Source organism: Leuciscus leuciscus (genome assembly GCF_965113295.1).
Source record: "Leuciscus leuciscus genome assembly, chromosome: 5".
NCBI classification, from domain to species: Eukaryota; Metazoa; Chordata; class Actinopteri; order Cypriniformes; family Leuciscidae; genus Leuciscus; species Leuciscus leuciscus.
In genome coordinates, this window is record NC_138729.1 from 38,117,526 (window position 1) to 38,141,503 (window position 23,978).

At 37.8% G+C, this 23,978-nt stretch overlaps 1 protein-coding gene across 3 annotated transcripts in view; it reads left to right on the forward strand.

The window, feature by feature from the left end:
* The window catches only part of emid1 (EMI domain containing 1), a 65,805-nt gene that overhangs the window by 36,555 nt on the left and 5,272 nt on the right, over window positions 1–23,978 (forward strand). For 2 of the 3 annotated variants that reach the window (XM_082168703.1, XM_082168705.1), the window contains exons 4-14: window positions 8,374–8,463; window positions 8,931–8,992; window positions 9,213–9,339; window positions 13,515–13,559; window positions 14,155–14,253; window positions 17,289–17,384; window positions 20,176–20,265; window positions 21,731–21,783; window positions 21,866–21,928; window positions 22,013–22,057; window positions 22,223–22,267. In XM_082168703.1, coding sequence (XP_082024829.1) covers window positions 8,374–8,463; window positions 8,931–8,992; window positions 9,213–9,339; window positions 13,515–13,559; window positions 14,155–14,253; window positions 17,289–17,384; window positions 20,176–20,265; window positions 21,731–21,783; window positions 21,866–21,928; window positions 22,013–22,057; window positions 22,223–22,267 — 815 coding nt within the window. The remainder of the gene's footprint in view (window positions 1–8,373; window positions 8,464–8,930; window positions 8,993–9,212; window positions 9,340–13,514; window positions 13,560–14,154; window positions 14,254–17,288; window positions 17,385–20,175; window positions 20,266–21,730; window positions 21,784–21,865; window positions 21,929–22,012; window positions 22,058–22,222; window positions 22,268–23,978) is intronic. The other variant, XM_082168704.1, reaches the window with a different exon arrangement.

The following is a 23,978-nucleotide window of genomic DNA, read 5'->3' on the forward strand; positions in this document are numbered from 1 at the left end:
AAACCACTTTTTGGACACCATTGATTAGTGGTGCTTGCTAAAGCAAGTGGTCAAGGAGACTTGGGCCTCTAAACAACCACCTAGCAATCTCCCAGAGCACTTTAGCAACCATCTAAAAAAAGCAACAGAAATACAGTTATATGATTTTCTTTGAATTTCCATGGATTTTAAATGTACTTTCTTATGTAACAATTGATAGTAGTTTTCTGAGTTTACAGCCTTCATTGTGTCATAATTTGAAATGGTCCACTTTGTTGAAAGTGTGTGCCAGAGAGATTTGCGGTTGCTCTTGGGTTAGAGTGAAACACTTTTAAGGTTAAAAGTGTCCTAGAAAAAGCCTTAAAGCCTATTCACTCCAAGAGTAAAATGAAAAGGTGAAGAAAAATGAATATTGGGTGGACTGTAGGCCTACAGTATAACAAATAGCGAGAAAAAATTGAGTTTTCTTTTCCTGTAAAAGATTAAAGGCTTTCTGCAAGTCCACATCTGGATGCTTATGACAGGCACACATTTAGAGGAGGGGCGATTAACTGACGCAGGACGAGTAGCTGTTGTCGCCCCGCTGACTGAGAAACACTCACGTCTGCAAACTTTATTACTTCAGTACTGCTGCTGTCAGTGTCATGGCATGTACAGAGGGGACAAAAAAGTTGTGGGAGTAAAAAAATACTCCAGGAGTCTTTAAATCTGAAAACAAGTTGTTTATTTATTTATTTTTCAAAAAGAAAAAAGAAAAAATTTTACCCAAAAATAATATTTAAAAAAATATTTTTAATTCTTCACTATTTATAGGTCATTAAATAAGAAACTAATAATTAGCGGCTCTTTCTGCAGGTTACCAAACACTGCTACTGTGTGTTCCTCAGAGACAATGGTTCTACTGCAGCTCTGTGTCAAACTATTTTCGGCTATCCGCTTGTGACATAATGAAGACTGTTTCCGGGAACTCTCTCTCTACTCCGTTTCAAGTGTGAATACCATCTCAACAGCCGTTTATGAGCACTATTTACCTTTAAAAGGGGCATATTAAGCTTTTTAATGTTCACCTTTTTCTTTAGTATGTAATACATCTGTTTGTGCATACAATCTGCAAAGTTACAAAGCTCAGTGGCACCCAAAATGCGATTACTATCTGACTGAGAACAGAGATCCAGATCTGCCTAAAATGCCTCGATCGAAGTCCAGATATTACTTTCTCAATCTACGTCACTTTTAGCATAATGCCTGTCCAAAGATAGAAGATGAGGTTTTAGTGAATTGTTGTGTTGTCGTCATGTCACAGAGATGCTCTGTGTTTGGATGCGAATGCAGAACTACTTTTGCTTTCAGAGGTTATTTAGAGAGTTAAGATTTATTTATAAAGCTGTTCTTGAGCAGGACAACCCAAAAGTTTGCTTGGGCACAGCATATTTTTCAGTGGACAGCTTCCTGAACCTGGGAGAGTTTATATATGCAGTATATATACAAAGACAACTTACCACTGTGAAACGTTATGCTCAAGTCGGGCTTGGAAAGTTGGTTCCTATCAATTGGCTTGATCATCCGCATTTTTAGAATCTGACTCTGGCTTGAACTGATATCGTTAAACTGACGACATTATTATTAACTGTTTACAAATGCTTTAGATTAGAAGCCTTGGAAGCTGAAGCTCATGACAATGGTAAGGGCGTTACATTTACGACACACGCTTGAGGTGTTTGGCCAATCACAACGCACTGGGTCAGCTGGCCAATCAGAGGACTCTGAGCTTTTTGGAAGGAGGGGCTTTGTAGAAATCAGAGCGTTTCAGACAGACTAGGAATAGAGGAGCTGCAATTATGTACAATATGTGAAAAATAATGTGTGTTTTTTTTTTTACATTAAAGCATGTTAACCTATTATATTACACCCAATAACCAAAATAATGAACTTTTAAAATATCATCATATTTTAAGCTAAGCATTTAAAAAATGGTAAAGGTTAGGATCATGATTTTTCAGATGTACTACAGCACAACATGAGTGTTTGTAAGTTACTCAATATTAAATTCTTGTTTATTGAATTGTTTATAAAAACAGTATTTCGCTGGCAATCCTGCTGTTTTATCTGAATATCAGCATGGCTGTGTCATTACAGCCTTGTGATATTGCTTATGCTTCAATATTATATTACATTTTCAATTCAAATTTTCGCTCAAATTGTTATGCTGGTGTCAAATTAGAAAAATGCTAAACTGAAGTATTTTCATTAGTGCTTTCAGGCTTCTGGACCACACTGCATATATAAACGATCAAAGTTGTCACTTACTGTCTTTCTATAGTTTTGTTGTGCAGCAATTGCATTAGTTGTAGTCAGACTAGGTCTTGATTAAACGTGAAGTGTCTGGGGGTGTGTGAAGCCAGACTAAAGTGTGTTTGTGTGATCATGAGGTAACGTTGACTGATGAGGTGAGACGTATGTATGTAGGAGGTGAGTTCGCCCCCCCTCCTCTTCATTTCCATCCGTCACTCCCTCTCTCCGTCTGTTCTAGCTTGGCTTTGGTCTGTTCCAAGACCTCCAAGGCTGCACCAAGTAGTCATTATATGTTTTTGGGGCAGGTGTGTGGCTGTGTGCTGCTTTTTGCAAATACATCTGTTTTCGGTTTTAAAGGGACATTTCTGTCATAATTTACTAACCGCCATGTCATTCTGAACCTATATGACTTTATTTTTCTGTGGAACACAACAAAAGATGCTTTTTTTTTTTTTCATACAGTGAATGTCAATGGGGTCTAATTTTGTTTTGTACCATATTTACTTTCATTGTATGGACAAAAACATTCTTTAAAATATCATTTGTGTTCTGCAGGTGAAAGAAAGTCAGGGACGGGATGTCTCTTGAAGTTGTGGGTTAATGTCAATACGGCTCGAGGTTGATTATGAACATCAGCGGTCCCTTTCGACCTTGAGCTATATGGGCACTCATTCTGAAGCGCTCAGAAACAATGTAGTCTGTGTTTACCAGAGAGAGAGAGACATAAGGTCTCCACTCTATCTTAAAACACAGAGTGCTTTCTCAGCACAAGCGACTCCCTGTAGACTTGACATTCTATAGGGCGGATCTTATGAAAAAAAAGCGAGCATGACTTAAACTTCTCCATCCCACACACACACACCCTCATGCAGACATACACACCCACCTCACCTGCTTTCATCACTTCCACCTGGTCTCTAATGAGCTTGTGGTGCTGAGGGCAGCAGTCTTCGCTGACAGAGATGGATGGAGACTTCTTATTTTCCCTGTTATTTCTCCCCGTTCGTCTACAGCTGTGTGCTCGGCCAGCCTAATTTCTCCGCTCTACTATACTCCGAGTTTAATCAGGTTAAATAAAGCCTCAGTTTAATTTGAAGCCAGTTGTACTCTAAACCCATAATAGTGCACGAAACCTTAATATGTTTAGTCATCACAGCAAAGTGTTGTCTTTGTAAAATAGATTTTTTGTCTTGGATTTTGACTATCAATGCTGATTTTAGTTCAGTATTAAGGGTATTCCTTAATGTATAGTTTTGTGATGTATTATTAAATTACTATTTTGTTTTCTTTACATAGAACATTTTGGAATGACACTGAAAATTATGGTTTTATTTATTATAAAGAAAAAGAAACTCCAAGACTTTTGTTTGGAATATAGGAAATCCTTGTTAGGACTTGGGTTAGTGGATTTCCCCCCATTCTTATCAGCCTATAATTTTCCTGTTATTTTAGTTGTTAATGGTTAAGATTAGGTTTAGAATTGGGAATCACTTCTCTAGAGGATGAACTTACTATGCCGTCCTGTGACAAAGTGTGCCTTGGTTTATTTTTATTTTGAGAGTAGTATTAAGGGCTGACCTTGGGCCATTATTAAATTCAGGGCTGAGCAAGGAACAACATTCTTGTGAGTTATAGTGACCCACTGCATACTCATAATTCTCCAGGCACACACCTCTGTTTCCTCAGCTGCTTGTATGAAAGATCAATAATGCCATCATCCTAATGCCCTTAACTAGAGCCTGAAGAGAATGATCTCTGTATGATGACTCTCTTTCGGTCCAGTGATTAGAAAGATGAAGACTCAGCTGAATGAGATTAATGCAACAGTAAGACCAGTTGGTTTAATGTGTAATGGACATTTTGTCAAAATAAGTGCACCCACACTTAACTAAACACATGTGTATCCCCACACACTGCATCATAACTCAGGCCTCACACAGACACACACACACACACACACACACACACACACACACACACACACACACACACACACACACACACACACACACACACAAACGCTAGACCCTTCCTTCCACAAACTTCTCCAATTGTATATAAGCTGATAAACAGGAAAACCTCTCAGGATAAATACTCCCACACTTCATGCTGTTCCTGAAGGCAAAAAGAGAGTCGACTGTGTTTTTTCAGTACTAGGGATACTCTTTCCCCTCTGTGATATTTTAGTCAAATGAACTTGCTGATAACCCCATCCAGCTTTTTCCCAAGCATCTTAAAAGGAAGTGACCTCGCAATGGTGTTAAGAGCTTCCAACCCTTGAACTATCTAGCATACGGGCGCACACACACACATTCACGCGCCTCTTCTGACCTCGTAGAGCTTAGAGAGTTAGATTTTATTACATGCTCTGATGTCACAATCCCCTCTGCTCCTTTAAGACTCAGAGGAAGCTTAGTTATTAAAAACCAGCTGATAAAATCGATGGCTGCTCCCACCTAGTACACATCCACACACACCCAGGGGTCAGAGGTCAATCTCTCACACATTTGCAGGTTGACGTGACTCTTGGCGCTGGTAAAGTGAAGTATATTAATAGTCCAAGTAGGGATATTACAAATCTAGGGGTGGATGAACTCTCACTCAGCTCAGTATTCTTATGATGAATGTAAACTTTGAGCAAAATATACTGATTCATATCCTAAATTTAATAAGTAGATGAATGGAGCTATAAATATGTATATCAGGGGTGTCCAAACTCGGTTCTGGAGGGCCTGCAGAGTTTAGCTCCAACTTGCCTCAACACACCTGGAAGTTTCTATGGCTATAAGACCTTGATTAGCTGGTTCATGTGTGTTTAAATAGGGTTGAAGCTAAACTTTGCAGGACAGTGGCTTTCCAGGAGCAGGAGTCTGGACACCGCTGATGTATATCATTGAATTGGGCTGGATTTACATTTAAAAATAGCCTGGAAATCCAGACCTAAATCTAAAAGATGAATGGTCTGGCGTCGACTAATGAAAATCGCCCAGCTCGAGGGGCGGCACCAAGCATGCATTTGAAAATCTCACTGCACGCAATTGGATAACACTACGACCAATCACAACAATAAACCCCATATGCAGGGGAGCTAACTGGTAGATTATACTCTTACTGTATCCGGTCGGCAAAACAGCAAAAACGTCCTTCTTGCAAAGGAACGATTCGAGCGGCGTCTTCTGTTCCTGTTTTAAATAAAAAGCCAAGTCTAACTCGTTCATTGTAGCGGCCAAAGCCGTTTCAAACAACTGGTATTCATCCATAGCCATCTTGCAATGTTTACTAATGACTTTGACGTCACAGCGCTGTCATCATCTGTTTAGCTCGCCTCTGGCCTGCCTATATCAGATAACCCGATGTGATTGGTGCAGCTCAGATCGAGGGGCATATTTAATGACCATCATTACTCGACACCAGAGTAACTCGCTGAGCAAATTCAACTTGTGCTCTCGCGAGAACTCTGGATTTCCAGGGTAATTTAAAAATATATTTAGGTTTGTTTTAAAAGGATAGTTCGCACAAAATTTTAATTCTGTCATCATCTACTCATCCACAGACAAAAGAAGATATTTTGTGGAACTGCCGGTTGTTCTTTTTCATAAAACAAAAATAAACTCTAAGCAGTGGCTGTTTAGTTCTAAAAATGAGCAAAAAAAGCACCCTAAAGTAAATAAAACTGGGGCATTTTAAATTTTTTTGTCTATTTTGTTTGACAGCCCCTGGTCCCTACATGCATTTGTTCTATGGAAAAGAGCATTGTAGACAATTTTGGAGTGAATTATCCATCCAGTGTCATTGCTGGGAGATGAAAGGTTGTTAGCATTGAGATGTGGTTAAGATAGCTTTTTGTGTAGAGTTGCTTTTGGTATAAGACTTGCCCTGATTATAGAGAGGTGGAAAAGTCTATATTTGAAAATCACAAGGCCATTTGGAACAAAACAACCATTAGAGCAGTGCATTATGGGAAATTTCCTTTCTGTCTCCTCTATACACACAAAAAGTAAATCAAAAGAAGTTCCTGAAGGGAACATTTACCTCATGTTTCATGGTTTAACTGCAGAACTGTAACCATTCCCTTCTCTCCACTGGTGAGGTTTATTTAACACAAAACATTTTGTATACCGCTTTGAATTCTATTTTGATGGCAAGACTGGCAGCCTAACCCTATTGAAAAGAAATCTAAAAAAGTGTCTAATTTTTCTTTTCCATTGCGGTATTTTTCGAACATACTGACTTGGTCATATGACCCCGTTACTTTTTCACTCTGAGAATCCAAGACCAAGATTCTTTTACCAGGTCTGAGAACAAGGCAGGTGCCACTTCATTGGTTCTGGTCCTGCTGCTGCTGTGGTTTAGCTACATCAGACCGGCTGAGCAGACTTCCTGTCCCTTGCCAGTAATGAAGCTCTGAACTGGGTCAGTTGTTTATGTCTGGAGCACCTGAGCTAGCCACAGACTGCCTAATATAAGAGACGTTTGCTGAAGTAATCTGAATCAGGTCAGTCCAGGGAGCATTAAAACTTCTCACTACCTTGAAAAAAAGAGATAGAAGAAGAGAAAGAAAGAGAGGAGTTGGGGAATATGAATCGAGGTCTATTTGAACGGTACAAGGAAACCATTGTTTTTAAATTCAGCCTCTATCTTCTTCTGTCTGCCAAGTAACCTTGTCCTCCTCAAGATCACAATGAAGATAGAGAAGAACTGTCATAAAATGATTTAATTTAAGCCAAAATTAAACATATAATACCCAAAGATTAGTTTCTCTTATGAAAAGCGATTCCAGGTTTCTCCCTCCACATTTGTATCCTGTTCAGCCCACCCCTGTGGACCCTTCCTTCCCCTTGTGCCAGGGTTCTGTGTGGGCTTACCTGTCAGGGAGGCCCCTCTGTGCCTTTCCTGCAGATATGAAGCAGCATTATTAGTGCTTTTCAGAGCGTAACTATCCCTATACAGAGCCAAAGCCATGAGTTAAATACATACTGCTGCTTGGCTTCAAATTTGATCCGGACAGAGACATTCTTAAAAAAAAAAAAAAAAGTTTGGTTTCTAACTGTAACCGTTGATCTGTATTCTTTGTATGTTTGGGTGGGTTTGCTCTATAGCTCTGTTTCCTATGTTTTCAGTTAGTTACTTTGGTTATTCATTGTTTGATTGTCGTTTGCTGATGCTCATTTTGTTAATTAGTTTGGTCTGTGTATTTAAGCTCCATCTTACTTTCAGTTTATGGTCTATTATCACGTTTTACTGGGTTGTTCTGTTCCTGATCTAGTGATTTGTGTTCCTGTGTTAAATAAAAGACTGATGTGTATAGATCTGTTCTTCTCATCTTTATTTTGCAATCCAGCTGTGACACTAACAAAGTGCAAGTGTGTTTGTGTTCAGTTGTATATTTTGATATAACATGATGATTATTCATGATGATTTCCATACCTAAAGTGGCTCTAAAGTACAGTATTTCCATTTGCATCAAATATCATTGAATAGATAAACTATTCAATTCCAAACCAGCAAAATATCAAGTAGCGTCTACTGTCTGCAAAAAAAAAAAAAAAAAAATCCTAGACCTACTGTAACTTCTCTTTTCTAGCCATTTTTGAAAGTTCACACTATCCCAGGAAAGTGACCACAGGTGTAGTTCATCAGAATTAACTAACGTTAACCAGAACATGTCAAAATATGTTTTGTTTTCATTTTGAACAGTATATGTATTGTCTAACTGTATATTTGGAAACCTAACATTTTTAGGGAGGGGGAGGGGGTAATGTGATGTATTTTTAAGATTTTAAAACATTTATTTAATCAAAAATACAGTAAAACATTGATGAAAAGCTGTAAAAATGGTTCTCTATTTTAATATATATTTTTTTTTTTAAAAGAAGTAATTTTCAATTTGGCAAAGCTGAATTTTCTGCACCATTACTCCAGTCTTCAGTGTCACATGATCCTTCAGAAATCATTCTAATATGCTGATTTGGTTCATTTCTTATGTTGTATTTACACGTCACTTTTACAGTGTTAGTTTTAAAAAAATGTCACTACTGTACAATCAGTATAGTTTAAAATTGCTTCTTGTCTTCATCTTTCCAATTGAATCTCTGTATGCAGGATCATCAAGTAACCTGGTCGCCCAGGAGGCTGTAAGGAAACAGGCTACATTTCTGAAACATGCTGCTAAAACAGGAGAACAGATCTCGAGTAAGAATCAAACCTCTTATTTCCATTATCAACTCAAAATATGCTCCACTTCAGCAACGGAAAAGCCCAATAAAGACAAAAGCGTTCATAAAACACCTTTAAAGCAACTTGTCCATCTGGAACTGTTATAAATTGTACCCTAGGCCCTTTGTTGCAAGACTTAATGATGTAACCAGCTTGTAACAGTAAACAGTCCGCCTGTGTTGGCCATTTTGAGTACAGTTCTTGGTTCTTTGAAATGAATTCCTAATTAGTTTTTTAGCATGCACATTTCATTTATTCTTAGTCAAAAATTGACAAGTGCTAAAGAGATTTGTGCAGAAAACTTTGTAAACAACACAACTCTCTTTAAAAAGAACTCACCTTGGAAGGGACACTGTGAAAGCTGTTATTGATCTAATTGATTATGGTTTGACTCTTTGTCTCTGTCCCCCACTTTCTCTCTATCTATCGTCCCTCTCTCTCAGACTGTCTGAATTGCAGTCGTATCACTGCCCTCACAGATCGTGTGAGCTCTCTGGAGGCCAAGGTAAAGTCAAATCTTTCACTCTTGAGCTTCTTTCAGGGTGAATTCACTAAGAATGAATTGTGTCCACTGATAGCTTTGTTTATTTGTACCTCAGTGTTTGATGATGCGGTGTCCTCATCACTCCAGTCCTTCATTGTCATTTAAACAATCCCTTTTTAACATTGTTCGATCAATCACTCTTTATGCCTTCTCTTTCTCTTCCTGTCTCTCTTTCTCCCAGGTTCAGCTTATTACCGCCCCTGCCTCCACCTCTCATCGACAGACGGAGTTAAAAAATGAACGTGATTCCTCCTCCCTGATGGGGGCGCCACCTGCTAAAGGTGCTCCTGGGGCTCAGGGTCCTGCAGGTATGTTTATCTGTATGTTACAGATTAAAGTGCAGATGTAGTGATGGTGTTTGCTCTAAGACTGCATGTGAAGCATGCATTCCTGTTCCGTTGATTTTAACACAGCAAAAATGTTCATTAGACAAAAGGCAACTTTTCCTGTATTTCAAACAATAGAGCATTGCACTTTCAATGCCAAAGTCAAAGCATTCAAGGCCACGCATTTGGCCACAGATAAGATCATATCTTTTTGCAGTGTATTCATAATGACTGTTCAGGACTGGATCCATTTACATCCAGTTAAGGAGAAAACTTTATTAGCCAATAAGCATGTGGAGATAATCCCATTCCATATAACAATAATGATAATCCCAGAACCCACCTACATTTCATTTATCTCCCAGCACAGTTGTTGGGGATTTCACTGCAGAGAGATTAGAGTAGATTTAAATTGTGTGTGTATTTGACTGTGTGAGCGTTGATGGCGGTGGGTGTTTTATGGGGGGAATGCCATGGTGCATGAGGCTTTGAATCGCACCAATTCATCGCTAGTTGCCATAGAGATGTAGTACTGAAACATTAAAGAGGCTTGTGAAGATTTAAAGGGGCTAATTGTGTAGGAAAAACTGTAGGACTGCACTTGACACTGTGTCACAGATGTCATTTCCACCAGCCAAACTGTTGGCAATAGAGCACAACAGTAACCACAGACTTTTTAAGCAGCCTTTGTTCTGGAAATAGTTTTCCATTCAATTTCGCTGTACGAATGTTAACAAATTTTAAGAAAAGGACTCCCAAATAAGATGATTTCCTCCCTAAAATATAAACAATCTATTCAGTGTCACATAATCCTTCAGAAATCATTCTAATATGCTGATTTGTTCCTCAAGAAACATTTCTTTTTATTATCAATGTTGAAAACAGATGTGCTGCTTCATATTTTTATGGAAAGTATGGTACATTTTTTTTACTCTTTGATGAATAGAAAGTTAATTGCATTAAACAGCATTTATTTATACTTATTTATACTTTATTTATTATTTATACTGATATATTTAAAATGGAAATCTTTATAACATTATAAATGTCTTTTCTGTCACTTTTGATCAATTTAATGTATCCTTGCTTAAAACTAACTAACTAACTGACCCCAGGCATATTGTGTTTTTACCAAGTGAAAAAAGCAGGATATTAGGATTTGGCTTATATTATATTTGCATAATAATTGGCTTTTATACTTTTGGTATTGTACAAAAGCCAAAGCAATTTATTAAAATATTAAACTGGAAAATGTCGACAATTTTTTTTCTACCCACACATAAGAGTAATATTAGATGTGTAAACCTGACGTGAAAGATTCAATTCAATTCAAATTTATTAGTATAGAAAACAAAGAAGAAGAAGAAAAAGAAAAAAACAAAGGCAAAGAACTACATGGAAGTGCACTGTCACTGCTGTGTCCAGGCTAGCCCTTCTCTGATTGGTGGATCTCTCTTTAGGATCATGGATAGTGTAGTTGTCACATTTCTCCCTCTGATGACATCAAATCACACTTTTCGAGAATGATGAATCATCTCTGTCAGTTTGTGTATGTCAGCACTATATGAAGTGCATCCTTCATGCAGAAAGACATCCTTTTTAGTAGTTAATACCCATTCCTTAATTCCCCTTACCCACTCCATGGCTACCCCTCGCTGTCCATATTCAATCCTATCATCACTCTAAGTGTGGGAGAGATTAAAAGACGGGTCCCCAGAGATTTCTGAAACGACTAGAGAGACTCTTAAGAAAAATCCAGAAAACCCTTGTCGCACTTATACAGCTTTCCTCCTCCCTGTACTGACTTGGCAGAACTATTCAGCAAATCGAGGGCAATTCAGTTCTTTCCACACAGAACATTGAATAGATTTGTTGCCCAGAAGTTCTTCACCTCAATGCAAAGTCAATCCTCTATCCATTCGAGATACCACAGCCATGAAGGATTGTGGTGGAAGGATGAGGCACAAATTACCCTTGAGGGGATTATTTCCATGTGCTGGTTAGACAGATGGAGAGAGTGAAAGTGAATCTGGTGTTTCCATGGGGAATTTGTGTGGAGCTCTTAAACTGTGTGTGCTGTGCAGGGCCGTCACTAAAATGCACAATTATTGTTTTAGCCCATCTGAAATTGAAAAAGTAGATGTAAATTAGACTGAATTTCCAATGAATTCGATAATGCGGTATATGCAACATGCACAGTAGTGGGCATTTCAAAATACTGAAGTGTGAATTGTCCTAGGTATCTTATTATCCAAATTGTTTAGATTTTTAGAATTCACATTAGTAAAACTGTGTATATTCTGCATAACAGGCTGAATGAAGATTATTGTCAAAGAACACCAAATACCTCATATTTATTTTCAAACATTTGTGGAGACATGTACATTTTTACATTTTATTTAACATTTTTACTTTGAACTAAAACATGCCAGTCCAGAAAAGATACTTAGATATTGGTTGAAAAAAAAAACTCTATTATTGTTCTTTATTGTTCTTTTCTCTTGAATTTTAATCTGTTTGTTTACTTTGTTTTTATTGTGTATTGTATTTAAATGTTCAAGATTCTTTTTGTTATTTGAAAGAAAGTTATCAAACCAGCGTTTTTTTTTTTTATTAAAGTTGCCAGCCAGCTCAAGCATTTTTGATCATTTTCACAAAACTTTAATGTATTAACAAAACTTTAACTTTAAAGTTTTTATTGTAGGAATATATGCATATGCAATATTTCAAAAGAAAGCACAGACCTTCTGCTTTTAAACAAACAAACAAACAAACAAACACAAGTTTTATTTAACTTTACATAAAGTTTTTTAATTAGCACTTGAATGTACAGAAGTTAAGTTTCATTAAAAAAAAGCATTAAAAACATTTTGAGCAAAAAACTGAGAAAATCGCGCTTTTGTCAAAGACTACGTCTGGATCTGACGATGATCGAAACAGATGGAGTAGACCGAGTGCATCAACACCCCCAAAGCTTCTATAGCTCTCACTGGGTCGACATTTAATTCTTAGGCAGTTTTGATTTATGTGCTGTTTAATGTTGATGATTGCATTATATTACATATGCATCTGATACATATGCTATCGCTTGTTTCTGCTTCTTTTTCGCCTGTGTTTTGATCAGGAGATTCAGTACTCTTTCAGAAGATGCCTAATTGTAATACTTGAAATCTTTGATTTTATCTCATTCAATTTATACTTTACAACTTACAACTTAAAAACATAAATAAATCTATAAACACTCAAATATCATTTATTTTACAGTGGCGGTGTAAATTAAGTTGTGGTGCAGTGCCAGAGCAATGTGTTTTAGACAACCAGCTTTCAGTGAAAATGAAGGTACAGCGCTCCCTGGTTTCCTGCTGATGTGTTCCTGGCTCTTAGCTCGTCCAGCTTGTTTTCAAGTGAGCAGACATTGGCAAGCAGTTAGTTTGATCAAGACATTAGCAGAGCATAAAGCCGTACCCCACTCTCCGGCGCCTCAGTCAGGATTTCAGGGACGCTGAATGTAAATCTGTGTGGGACTTTTTCCATGTCCAGTGGGGTTGTCTATCATAAGATATCCCAGAAGAGAAAGGCAAAGAGGTTCAAATGTCCATCTCCTTTTTCTCCTTGCCTGGTTGCTGATTTAGATCTAAACTACAAAGCTTTTGTGGTCTTGTTCAAAGGGGACAGTTTTTGTAACACAAAACCAAAACAGGTTGTTTGATTTACGTTGCTCTTAAAAACATTCGCCATGTTCCTGCAAAAGAAATGGTGGGGATGTGTTCATGGCCAGATGCTTGGTGGGAGAGAAACATGAGGAAATTTTATTTTATCATAAAATCTTTCAGGGGGAGAATAACATGAGTGATTGTGTAAACAAATTAATGTATCAGTTCATAAATTATTCCTTTAGGGAATCCTGTCTCTGCAGTGATGTCACAGATGATGATCTCACATGATGAGCTCAGTGTTATTTAGGCTGTGTCTGCCAACAGGCACTTCACTGATCCACTGATTTTTATCAGGCTGTGTGGGACTGTTCCAATGACAGGCCTGAAAGATACTTTAGTGTAAAAGATTGATTTTTTACAGACCAGAGCAGAGTTTGCTTTAAGATCTGGAGAATCCTTATACTTTCTGTTTAACTGTATATTTGTGTGTGTTTGTCCCAGGTCCACAGGGCGAGAAAGGCCAGGATGGCTTACCTGGTAAAGATGGTCAGTCTTTTCACTATTCAGTTCAATCTAAAATACACACTCAAACACACATACACACTTCTACAAACTCACAATAGAGGTCTGCTGCCCAAACTTGATTCGTTCATTCAGTTTGTAAGGCCTGGGCAGAACCTTTCTAAAAGGTTTACCATGATCAAAACATGCATTCAACAGGACATGATGGAGACCTTCTTAAAGAGACAGAGTCATCAGAGACGGGGAATAATGAAAACGAAGATTATTTCACCCTTTACTCAATCTAATATCGTTTCAAACCTCTATGACTTTCTTTTTTCTGTGGAACCGACCAAATATAAATAATATAAATAAAAAAACATCTCAGGTTTTTTTATCCATACAATGAAAGTCAGTGTACTCCAGTGTTGTTTTGAACACCACTAGCTTTCATTGTGAACATAAACAGTTAAAATACTTCCAAATATCTTGTTTTGTGTTCTGCAGAAGAAATAAAGACATACAGGTTTGTTTGGAACGACATGACTGATCAGACATAATCATACATATTTGGTCGCTATCTTTTACCTTTGATGCCTCTGTAGACCTTACACATTACACATGTTCTCTGTATCTGCAGGTAAACAAGGGTATCGAGGTCTGCCCGGACCCAAAGGAGAGGCGGGTAGCAGAGGTCCATCTGGGGCTCCAGGGTCTAAAGGAACAGCTGGTCCTCTAGGTACTTTGAACAAATCAAGCCCACAACACTATCACAGGATTTTGAGATCACATAAATCACTCTGTGACTCGAGACAAACGTTGTAGAATAGCTACGTCCTATTCGTACAGATCAATTAAGTACCTCAGAAATGGCACATTCAAAAGAATCCTAAAAGCTGTATTTGTACATCAGTTTTTATAATTGTATCCATTTATAACAGAGCCTCATTTTCTTGTGGAGTTCTGCTGACCTATGACTGGTAAGAATGTGGTTTCTCATCATGCTGACTTTTCTGCCATAAGAGGTATATGAAGACATTGACGAGTCAGCATTGAGCCCCAAGTCCACTTGCCAAAATATTTGTGCTTGGACCACATTGTAAAAAAATCCTTTTTTGTTCACAGCATGCAGTGCTGTGCTAGGGTTTGCCTAAAAAATACACACACACACACACACACACACACACACACACACACACACACACACACACACACACACACACACACACACACACACACACACACACACATCAACTAACATATGTATCGCTTACCCCCAAGACTCAAAAATAGCACAGAATTTAGTACTGTTATAATATTTGAAACATGGCCACAGGTATGAAGGGTCTTTTAACCCAGCCATGACTGACTTGAAGGGGCTTTAAATGACCCTAGGTCCTATGGAGGGGCTCCTCAGCCATGTGAATCCAATCTAAAGTGAACATGAGATATGTATACAATACTTGCTTCTTATTTCTTCCATATGTTTGCCATTGCATGGTTTTTCTTGGATTCGCCTTTTTCTTTACGCCTTCATGTCATGCACAATGAACTGTATCTGATTGCTGTATTCTCTCAAGAGAGGTATGTTTAAATAAAGCAAGATAAATCTAAAGGAAAATAACGTCAAGGTATATGGGTAGGTGACATGGCATACTTTATAGTTGACATTCTGCAGTGTGGCAAGCTATCATCTAAAACTACTTAAGTTCCAATTGCATTTTGAAAATTATTTTATTTGCAGTTTATTACCTCATATTAATTGAGAGACTACATGGACTTACTTGGATTTTTGATTCTGAAAATTAATTTATCATTCCACAGGACTCTTAAAATAAACTAGTTAATCTAAAAAGGTGATTGTAAAAATGTTGGGGGGGAAATTACATTAATATAAATTATATTATAATTTATATTAATTTAAATTGTATAATCATATAAATATCATATATAATATATATCATATAAATTATACATTTTAAAGTGCTGGTCTGAAAGAAACATGGTACTTTGATATATACCACCATGGTACTAAACGATTACAATATTCGTTGTCATTCATTCCAAAAGAATCATGACTTATGCCATAGTGCTATAGTACTTTGTTGTAGGTGAAGGACGCTACTGGAAATGGCAAATTCAGTGATGATAGTAATTTGGCTATTGCTCTGAGAATCTTTGTGATGGTTTACTCTCTTGACTCAGCAGAATACCGGTCCACAAAATTCCTGGAAACAGGACATCCTCTTTACATGATGCTCTTACATACACACAATGACCTGTTATTCACTCAGTTAGGATTCCACTAGGCAGCAGACTCCACATGTGACCTGTGCTGTGACACTGTCTAAGAATGAATTTTGTCCACTGTTAAGGCTGTTTATTTACACATGCTGTCTACATTGTTTTATCGAGCCATTCTCTAAATGTATTATGCAAATCAGGCAACAGAGATAATAATAATCCCAATTTACATGCCTAATTTACATAGAAAGAAGGCATGTTTATAGAGAAAAGATTGACAGTACTTAAAGGAATAGTTCACTTAAAAATGAAAATTCTGTCATCATTTACTCACTCACCCTCAAGTTGTTTCAAACCTGTATGAATTTCTTTCTTCTGCTGAATACAAAAGAAGATATTTTGAAGTATGTCGGTTACCAGACAGTTGATGTACCGCACTGACTTCCATAGTAATTTTTTCAACAACTTGAGGGTGAGTAAATGATGACAGAATTTTCATTTTTAAGTGAACTATTCCTTTAAGGTGCAGTGCTATTTCAGTACATTTAGCGCCTGGTTAAGCTGGATTGTGTGTGGTTAGTGAATAATAAGAAACAGGTTTTTGCACTGCAATACCATGTGCAAAAATGACACAATTGTTTAGTGAATTTGCCCCTGTTAACTCATATTAAAGGAATTTTATCCTACATCTCATCTAACCGCTTTTCAAATAACTTTGAACAAGTAAACATTATTTTTTGCATTGCATCACCTTTAAACACCTAAAGGAGAGACTGGTGAGAAATGGGGTGATAAGGATGCAGGGATGTCAGAGGTGAGTATGGAGGACAGAAGAGGAAAGGAAAAGAAAAGACGGGCAAATAAACAAAGAAAGGCTTATGAAAAACTTTTTCTGCAATCGCATACTCTCGCACACCAGCCGTGATATGTAGCTTTTCTTTCCTTTATTTTCCCCTGCTTAATCAAAACTAACAGGCAATAAGGAACCAGCTGGAGGGATATTGTGTAGATGCACACACACACATTCAGAAAGAGAGCTGTATGAATCAGCGCAGTCACCAGCCAGGTTTTAATTTATTACACACCAGAGTCGCTAATATGCTCCGGCATTTAGCAGTGTTTATTTGAGTTTTCCCAGCTCTCCCTGTTAGAGCCCAGCACATGACCATTATGAACCCCCTCCTGTTAATTACAGCCCACACACACAGTCACACACAAATACACACCGCTCTCCTGCCCTTCTTATTAACCTGTTTTCAAGAGCAGCCATGTATCGAAACTAAATACTTCATTCTACCTCGATCTGCGCCCTTTCACTTCCTCTACTTCCCTTTAGGACGCTAAGCATCCCATAACTTCCTTCAAATTCTTTTATCATATAGTTTGCAAAAACACTCTATACGTTCTCCTATTTCCTGTTATCTTTTTTTCAAACGGGACAACAGTGCCTTATAATTGACTATTCAGGGGAAAGATGGTTTGAAATGTGTGTGTGTGTTTGAGTTTTCTCTTTTTTTGCTTTCTCCTCAGGTCCACAGGGACCACCAGGCCTCCCAGGAGAGAGGGGCCTCCCTGGGCCACCCGGCCCTCCTGGGCCCCCTGGCCCACCATCTGAACAAGATGCTGGTATGAGTGCTAATTATTTAAGGGGCTGTCATCCAGTCATTATCACAAAAGAAAACCCCAAAAAACAAGGTTGACACGGACCTTGATGTAAAGTAAAGTGGTCTTTTATCACACTAGGGGGTTTCATTCGCAGTAATGACTGGCTGATTGTACTTTTCCACACTTAGTATACTATCGTTAACATTTTGGGGTTAGAACGATTAAAACATAAATAAAAATAATACTGATTATTTTTAATTAATACTGCATTAAATTGATCATAAGTGACAGTAAAGAGATTTATAATATTACAAAAGATTTCTATTTCTATTTTATCCATTTCACATAAATGCTGTTCTTTTGAACTTTTATTCATCAAAGAATCGTGAAAAAGTATCGCGGTTTTCGCAAAAATATTAAGCAGCGCAACTGTTTATCATTGACAATAATAAGAAATGTTTCTTGAGCAGCAAATCAGAATATTAGAATGATTTCTGAAGGATCATGTGACACTGAAGCCTGGAGGAATGATGCAGAAAATTTGGCAAATCTGAATTTTTTTATACCATCTTCAGTGTCATGGTAAAATAAAATGTCTAAAAATAGTAAACAGTTATTTTTAATTGTAATAATATTTCACAATATTACTGGTTTTCCTGTATTTTTTATCAGATAAATGCATCCTTTGTGAGCATAAAGACTTCTTTGAAAAACAAACTTTTGAATGTTAGTGTATGGCTGCTTATCAATCTGCTTATCATATATATATATATAAGCTTATTTTATTATGTTAGAAGAAACAGACCCATGGTGTGATCCGAGAGGCATAAAACTTGCACAGCTATGAAGGAAATCCTTTCCCTGGACAGGCAGTCAGTTATACAGTTTTGTGGTCATTATACAAAAATATTTGATCGCAGTACGCCACAACTGACCAATCAGAATCAAGTATCCTAGAAAGCTGTTACAGTTGCCCGCATTTTCTGTTTTTGGACCCCTCTCCCCCCTGTTCTCTCTCTCTCTCTCTCTCTCTCTCTCTCTCTCTCTCTCTCTATGTCTCTCTCGCTCTCTGTCTGTCTGTCTGTCTTCAGGAACTGCGTATGCTGTGCTCTCCCATGTGGCTCTTCAGATTTTTCACACCTTTAGAATCGAGTTGTGAGGGAAATTGCTGTAGTGCAGAACCAGATGGATGTATGTGGACAGACGCACACACACAGATGCTGTAGTCAGTTGCTCTAAATGTGGAGCAGGTTCAGTTGTGAGCGCAGGCCAGTTCTGCAAGTCATTAGTAGCCAGTCATTGGACAGTCAAGTCAAATTCATCTCGTTCTTACACTGATACTTCCTGATTGTGCGACAACAGAGTGAATGGGAAGCTTCAAATGAGTCCAAAAGAAGGATGAATAGAAAGAGGAATGGATTGAGGAATTAGTCTAACTTATGGGCATCTCTTCTCTCATTGCCCCTCTTTTCCTTCCCCACCGTTGATTTCAGGGGGTAATGCAGGCTAGACTCAACAGTCACATGCTGGGAAAAAGACCTGTCTGTCTGCTGCTGATGTCACTCAACCACTTCCAGATGTGCACGGCCAAAACAGCAGGGTAGAGCAGGAGAAGTGTGTGTATGTGTGCTGTCTTTAGACTTACACACAGTTAAACTCTAAGCACGAGGGAGTTGTTTTAGAATAGAAGCAATAATATTTTAGTGTGCGTTTCGTCACTTTCGAAGAGGACTGGTTCGTGTAGCGGAATGACTCTTCACCTCAGCTCAGTTTTATATCTGCTCTCTGTTGAAGGAGACATAGGCCTGCCCAGACCTCATAAAGTTTGAGAATTTGAAATTTAGGGGCCTTAGAACTTTATAACTCAGTTAAGGCTGTTATTCCCATGATTCCACCTTCAAAGTAATCAGGACAATTAAAGGGTCTGCAAGGGGCTTCCATAGAAAAACAATGTCTTTATTGGAGTTTCCTGTCTGGGTCTGGGCACAGGGATGCCCTGCAGCCACCGAGACTACAGCCGAAAAACTCACCTGCTGAGAGAGAGAGAGAGAGAGAGAGAGAGAGAGAGAGAGAGAGAGAGAGAGAGAGAGAGAGAGAGAGAGAGAGAGAGAGAGAGAGAGAGAGAGAGAGAGAGAGAGAGAGAGAGAGAGAGAGAGAGAGAGAGAGAGAGAGAGAGAGAGAGAGAGAGAGAGAGAGAGAGAGAGAGAGAGAGAGAGAGAGAGAGAGAGAGAGAATTAATTTTCAAAGCAATTCATTTGCATGATTGTGATGCACACAATATTCCAAAAGCAGCAATGCACAACAACAAAAGCAGTGACAAGAAAATAAAAACAGAGAAAAGTATTAATATTTTAAAAAAGTAATGGAAATACATAAATTCAGCAAGACATTATTGAGCATGTACAAACGCCAATAGCATTTTTTTGTATGTTTTTGTTGCTTGATTTTATAAATTTATAAAATGTCTGCTCTAAATGTCAGGGTTGTAGGCAGAGGGGTAATTAATGAAGGGGAAAATAAAGCCCACACAAGAGAAAGAGACAGAGAAAACCATTTGGCTGTGATAAAAGAAAAGAAAACCACTGGCTTGTAATTTTATGTCTTTTTTGTGTGATTTGATTCACTTTTCATGGCAGAAAATAAAAAGCCAGCACATCAGCAATTTTTCAATTTATGGTGCCCCAACCTGCTACAAATTAAATCACTGTTTATTCTTGTTTAAACATCGCCATCTACAGGCAAGTAGCCTTAATGACGCTCTTCATCAGATCACTGTCACTCTGACTCAGAGATATTTTATATATTGTTACAGGCCTGAAAAAAGATAGTCTCCTACATAACAACTTTCCCGACCTCCGAGTGACCCCTCCACATGGACCACCGGGTCCACCTGGACCCACCGGTCAGTGAATCTTAATTATTTATTTCTTGTTTACAGTATTTTTCACTATTGGACATGTATTCCATGGATGATTACTAAGGTTAAACTAAGCTTTTGAAAGCCTGATTTGAGAACAAATCAGATGATTTAGGCCACATTCACACTAAATGTGATATGTGATTATTATGAGAATGTAATTTAAGATATAAAGTCCTTTTGTTAATAGAAATATTCACTACCTAAAAATACAGTTTTATAATACATATTGTATAGTGAATCAACCTTAATTTCATTGTGCAGGAGGAATTTGAGTTTGTATCCCAGTTTACTATCATGAGATTTGCCAACTTGCCAACTTTTTACTTCACTTTAAAATTGCAGCCATTAAGTCTTGACATATTTTACTTTTCCACACACTGCAAACAGGATATTGAAAACATAAGACAACAAAAATGTCTCTAAACTCAAAAGTTTTCTTATTATTTGTGGCTTGTCTTAAATTACATATTGTTTCAATGTGATTAAAAACTATGAATTTCACTCTACCTTTAGTGCACGTAACATCTGATTCACGAGAATGTACATGCACATCGTTAACATAAATATTACTATTTTTGTGGCAACTCAGCAGGTATAGAAGCAATCAACCATTCTGCAGGTTATGATTAGAAGAGTTATGATGTCACTGAATTTATAGCTAATGTAATGGCTGCAGTCCGACATCAGGCTTTTTGCTTGTCTGAATTTTTTATTTTTCCAGATGAGGTTATAGAAAAGCTTTTAATTTTCAAATACTGCAAATAATACGTTTAGTTTGAAGTTCCTACATCATTTTAGACTGTCATAGATCCATAATAATTTCTACTTCAGACTATTTCATTGAGCTACTCTTAATTATCAGTTGTCCTTGTTTTATGTTAAAAGACTGTTTGCCCTAGTAGTATCCACCTGTGTTATGAGGGCATGATTGGACCCAAATGTAATATTTCAAATAGGGTATTGGGTATACAAATACCAGTAAAATGTCACGGTTCTTGTAACCAATTTCGGGACCATAGAAAAACTGTTGGGACTATTTTACTATTTTATTTAAAAATATGAATTAGTGTAAATTAAATGTTTATTATTTATGATGATAAAAATTATAAGTAAATGATACATTTAAACAGCATGTAGCCTTCAAATGTTTATAAGCAAACATTGTTTATAAAGAGATTAAGAAAAAAATCTGAATTCTGACTAACTTAAACACCTCTGATTGGCCACTGCATTTACGCGCTCAACAACTATGCCTGTGATTGTCTCAATGACTAACACTTCAAAACCACATTGTAAATAGAAACCTTTGATGCTCTTCACAGAACGCTTACACAGATACACACTGGAGCTTTTGAAAGCAGCCGGCTATCAACGGGCAATCAGGCAAATGCCTTGGACAAATAGAATAAAATTAGACCTTCTTAATTGTTAATTCTGTCTTTTGTAGGTCCTCCAGGAGCAATAGGACCCTCCGGACCACCAGGCCCTATGGGACAAACTGTACGTTTATGGCTGATAAGGAAATAACCCTTATGTGAGTGTGTGTACTTTTTCATGTGTCATCTTTTTCTCATGTAATCAGGGAAAGTCGGGAGCTCCTGGTTTGCAAGGCCCGGTGGGTCCAAAGGGCGAACGAGGCGAAAGAGTGAGTGCACAAGCTTAAACCTCCCCACAGTGCAACACTTCCTGTATATTCTGTGCATTTCTTACTCTTAATGTAACTCCACAGGGACCTCTTGGATATCCAGGAGAGAGAGGGTTTAAAGGAGAGCCGGTAAGATGCCTACCTCCTACCTTATCGAAAAAAGACAGGAAAGCACAAAGACAGCACTATAAGAGTAGTCCATTCAACTTGTAACAAGTCTTCTGAAGTCGTACAGTAACTTTGTGTGAGAAACAGGCTGAAACTGAGATCATTATTCACGCTTTTTCTTCCTAGGGAGAGCAAGGCCTTAAAGGAGAGCCAGGGGAGAAAGGTCTTCCGGTAAGACAAGCCCATCAGGAGTCCTGTTTGACACACACTCACTCCCACTTATGCTCAACCTTTACAGGAAGGAGATAAATGATCAGTCCCTGAGTTCATGAATGCAGGGAATATGTCAGTCATGCACTTAAGAGCTGTTTAAATGCACTGATTTTAATACGGAAATAATCTCTTTCCTTATGCCTGCTTTTCAATGTTCTAGAGCGATTTGAACGTAAGAGATTTTGACATTTGCCGTGACGTTTTTGTCGTTCCTGGTTTTAGGTTTTTCATTGCTCATCCTGCCGTTCATCTGTGTTTTAACATCAGCAATCACATTAAATCCATCAGTGTAATTTTCATCATGAAAAATTAGGGCAGATTGACTTTTCTCATCCAAAATTTATGGAAAATTATCAGAACTATAAGCAAAATTACAAATGAATGAAAACTCCACTGAAAGGATTTGCTCCACAAATGCTGTTCATTGCTTACTGACAGTACTCACTGTTAGCACATTATATGTCTCGGTTTTGTGTGCACTGATATAGTTTCCATGTGTTTTTGAACAAGAGGTTGCCCTTTATGACTGATCTGAGACAAGTTTTTTGGCTTACTGTCTAAAGGGGGTTTAGGGGTTTCTGATCTGGTCTCAGATTAGCATACAAGGGCATAATCTCTTCAGAATGTGCAATTATTTTGTTAATGTTGTTGGTTTTTGATTGGTTGTTGAAATTATTTTGATTGGTTGGTGGTTGGGGCTGTCTTGAGTGTTTCCCCTGTCCTCTAAAGCTGACTCCTTTCCGTTACTGTCTCCATGGCTGCCTTTCACAGCCACCAGTCTCTTAGCTACCAGCTCTGGCATATACCCAACACACAGAGAAGTTCAATCTTTGCTTTGTTGTGCTGTCGTGACAAAGAGGAAACATTGTATTATTGATATAACCTTTGTGTGTACAGTACACTATTGCAAATTGATTACGCAGGGTTTAGCAACCAAACTGTTAGATCAAAACCACGGGAGGAGGAGAAATAAGAAAACGTGTGTTGTGTATATGCTCCATTTTAGCATTTGCAGGGATTTGGTGTGTGGATGGACGTGTAGATCGATACAGCTATCGTTCAGTATCCCACAGTGCATTGCTGCATGTTCCCATCTCATTGCATTGCTTGTGATCTTCCTTTTTGCCTACTCAACTTACATCTAACCACATGCCATTTTGAGTTTAGCAGCATTGAACGATTAATAGTCAAACAAACGTTCTGTTTAATTGCATTACGCTATCACACTCAATCCATTGTGAAAGGCTTGCTATATTTAATAGCCTCTTAGGTTACATGTTGACATATGGTTTTCCGCATGGCCTGCCGATCCCAGATGTGGGCCATTTGTGTGTTATTAATCATAAGACAGATAATTCGATTAAATCCTGTAGATGCTGTATATAGACTCCTTAGAGATGTATACATAGTGTACAAAGACCATACAACTATTTGAAGATTAATCTCTTCACATTTATCATTTTGAGGCCTAGCACTCATATAATACCATAGGGAAAGTTTCTGGACCATAGCCACACTTGCATCTCTTAATGAATATGGTATTTTTTAAAGAAATTATATTATATATTGTTTGCTATTTTGTTTGGCTAGATGAACTACCTCCGGCTCTCATAGGCACTAACTTTTACATAAGCCTGACATACATAACTCTTTCCTTACTTCATCTATA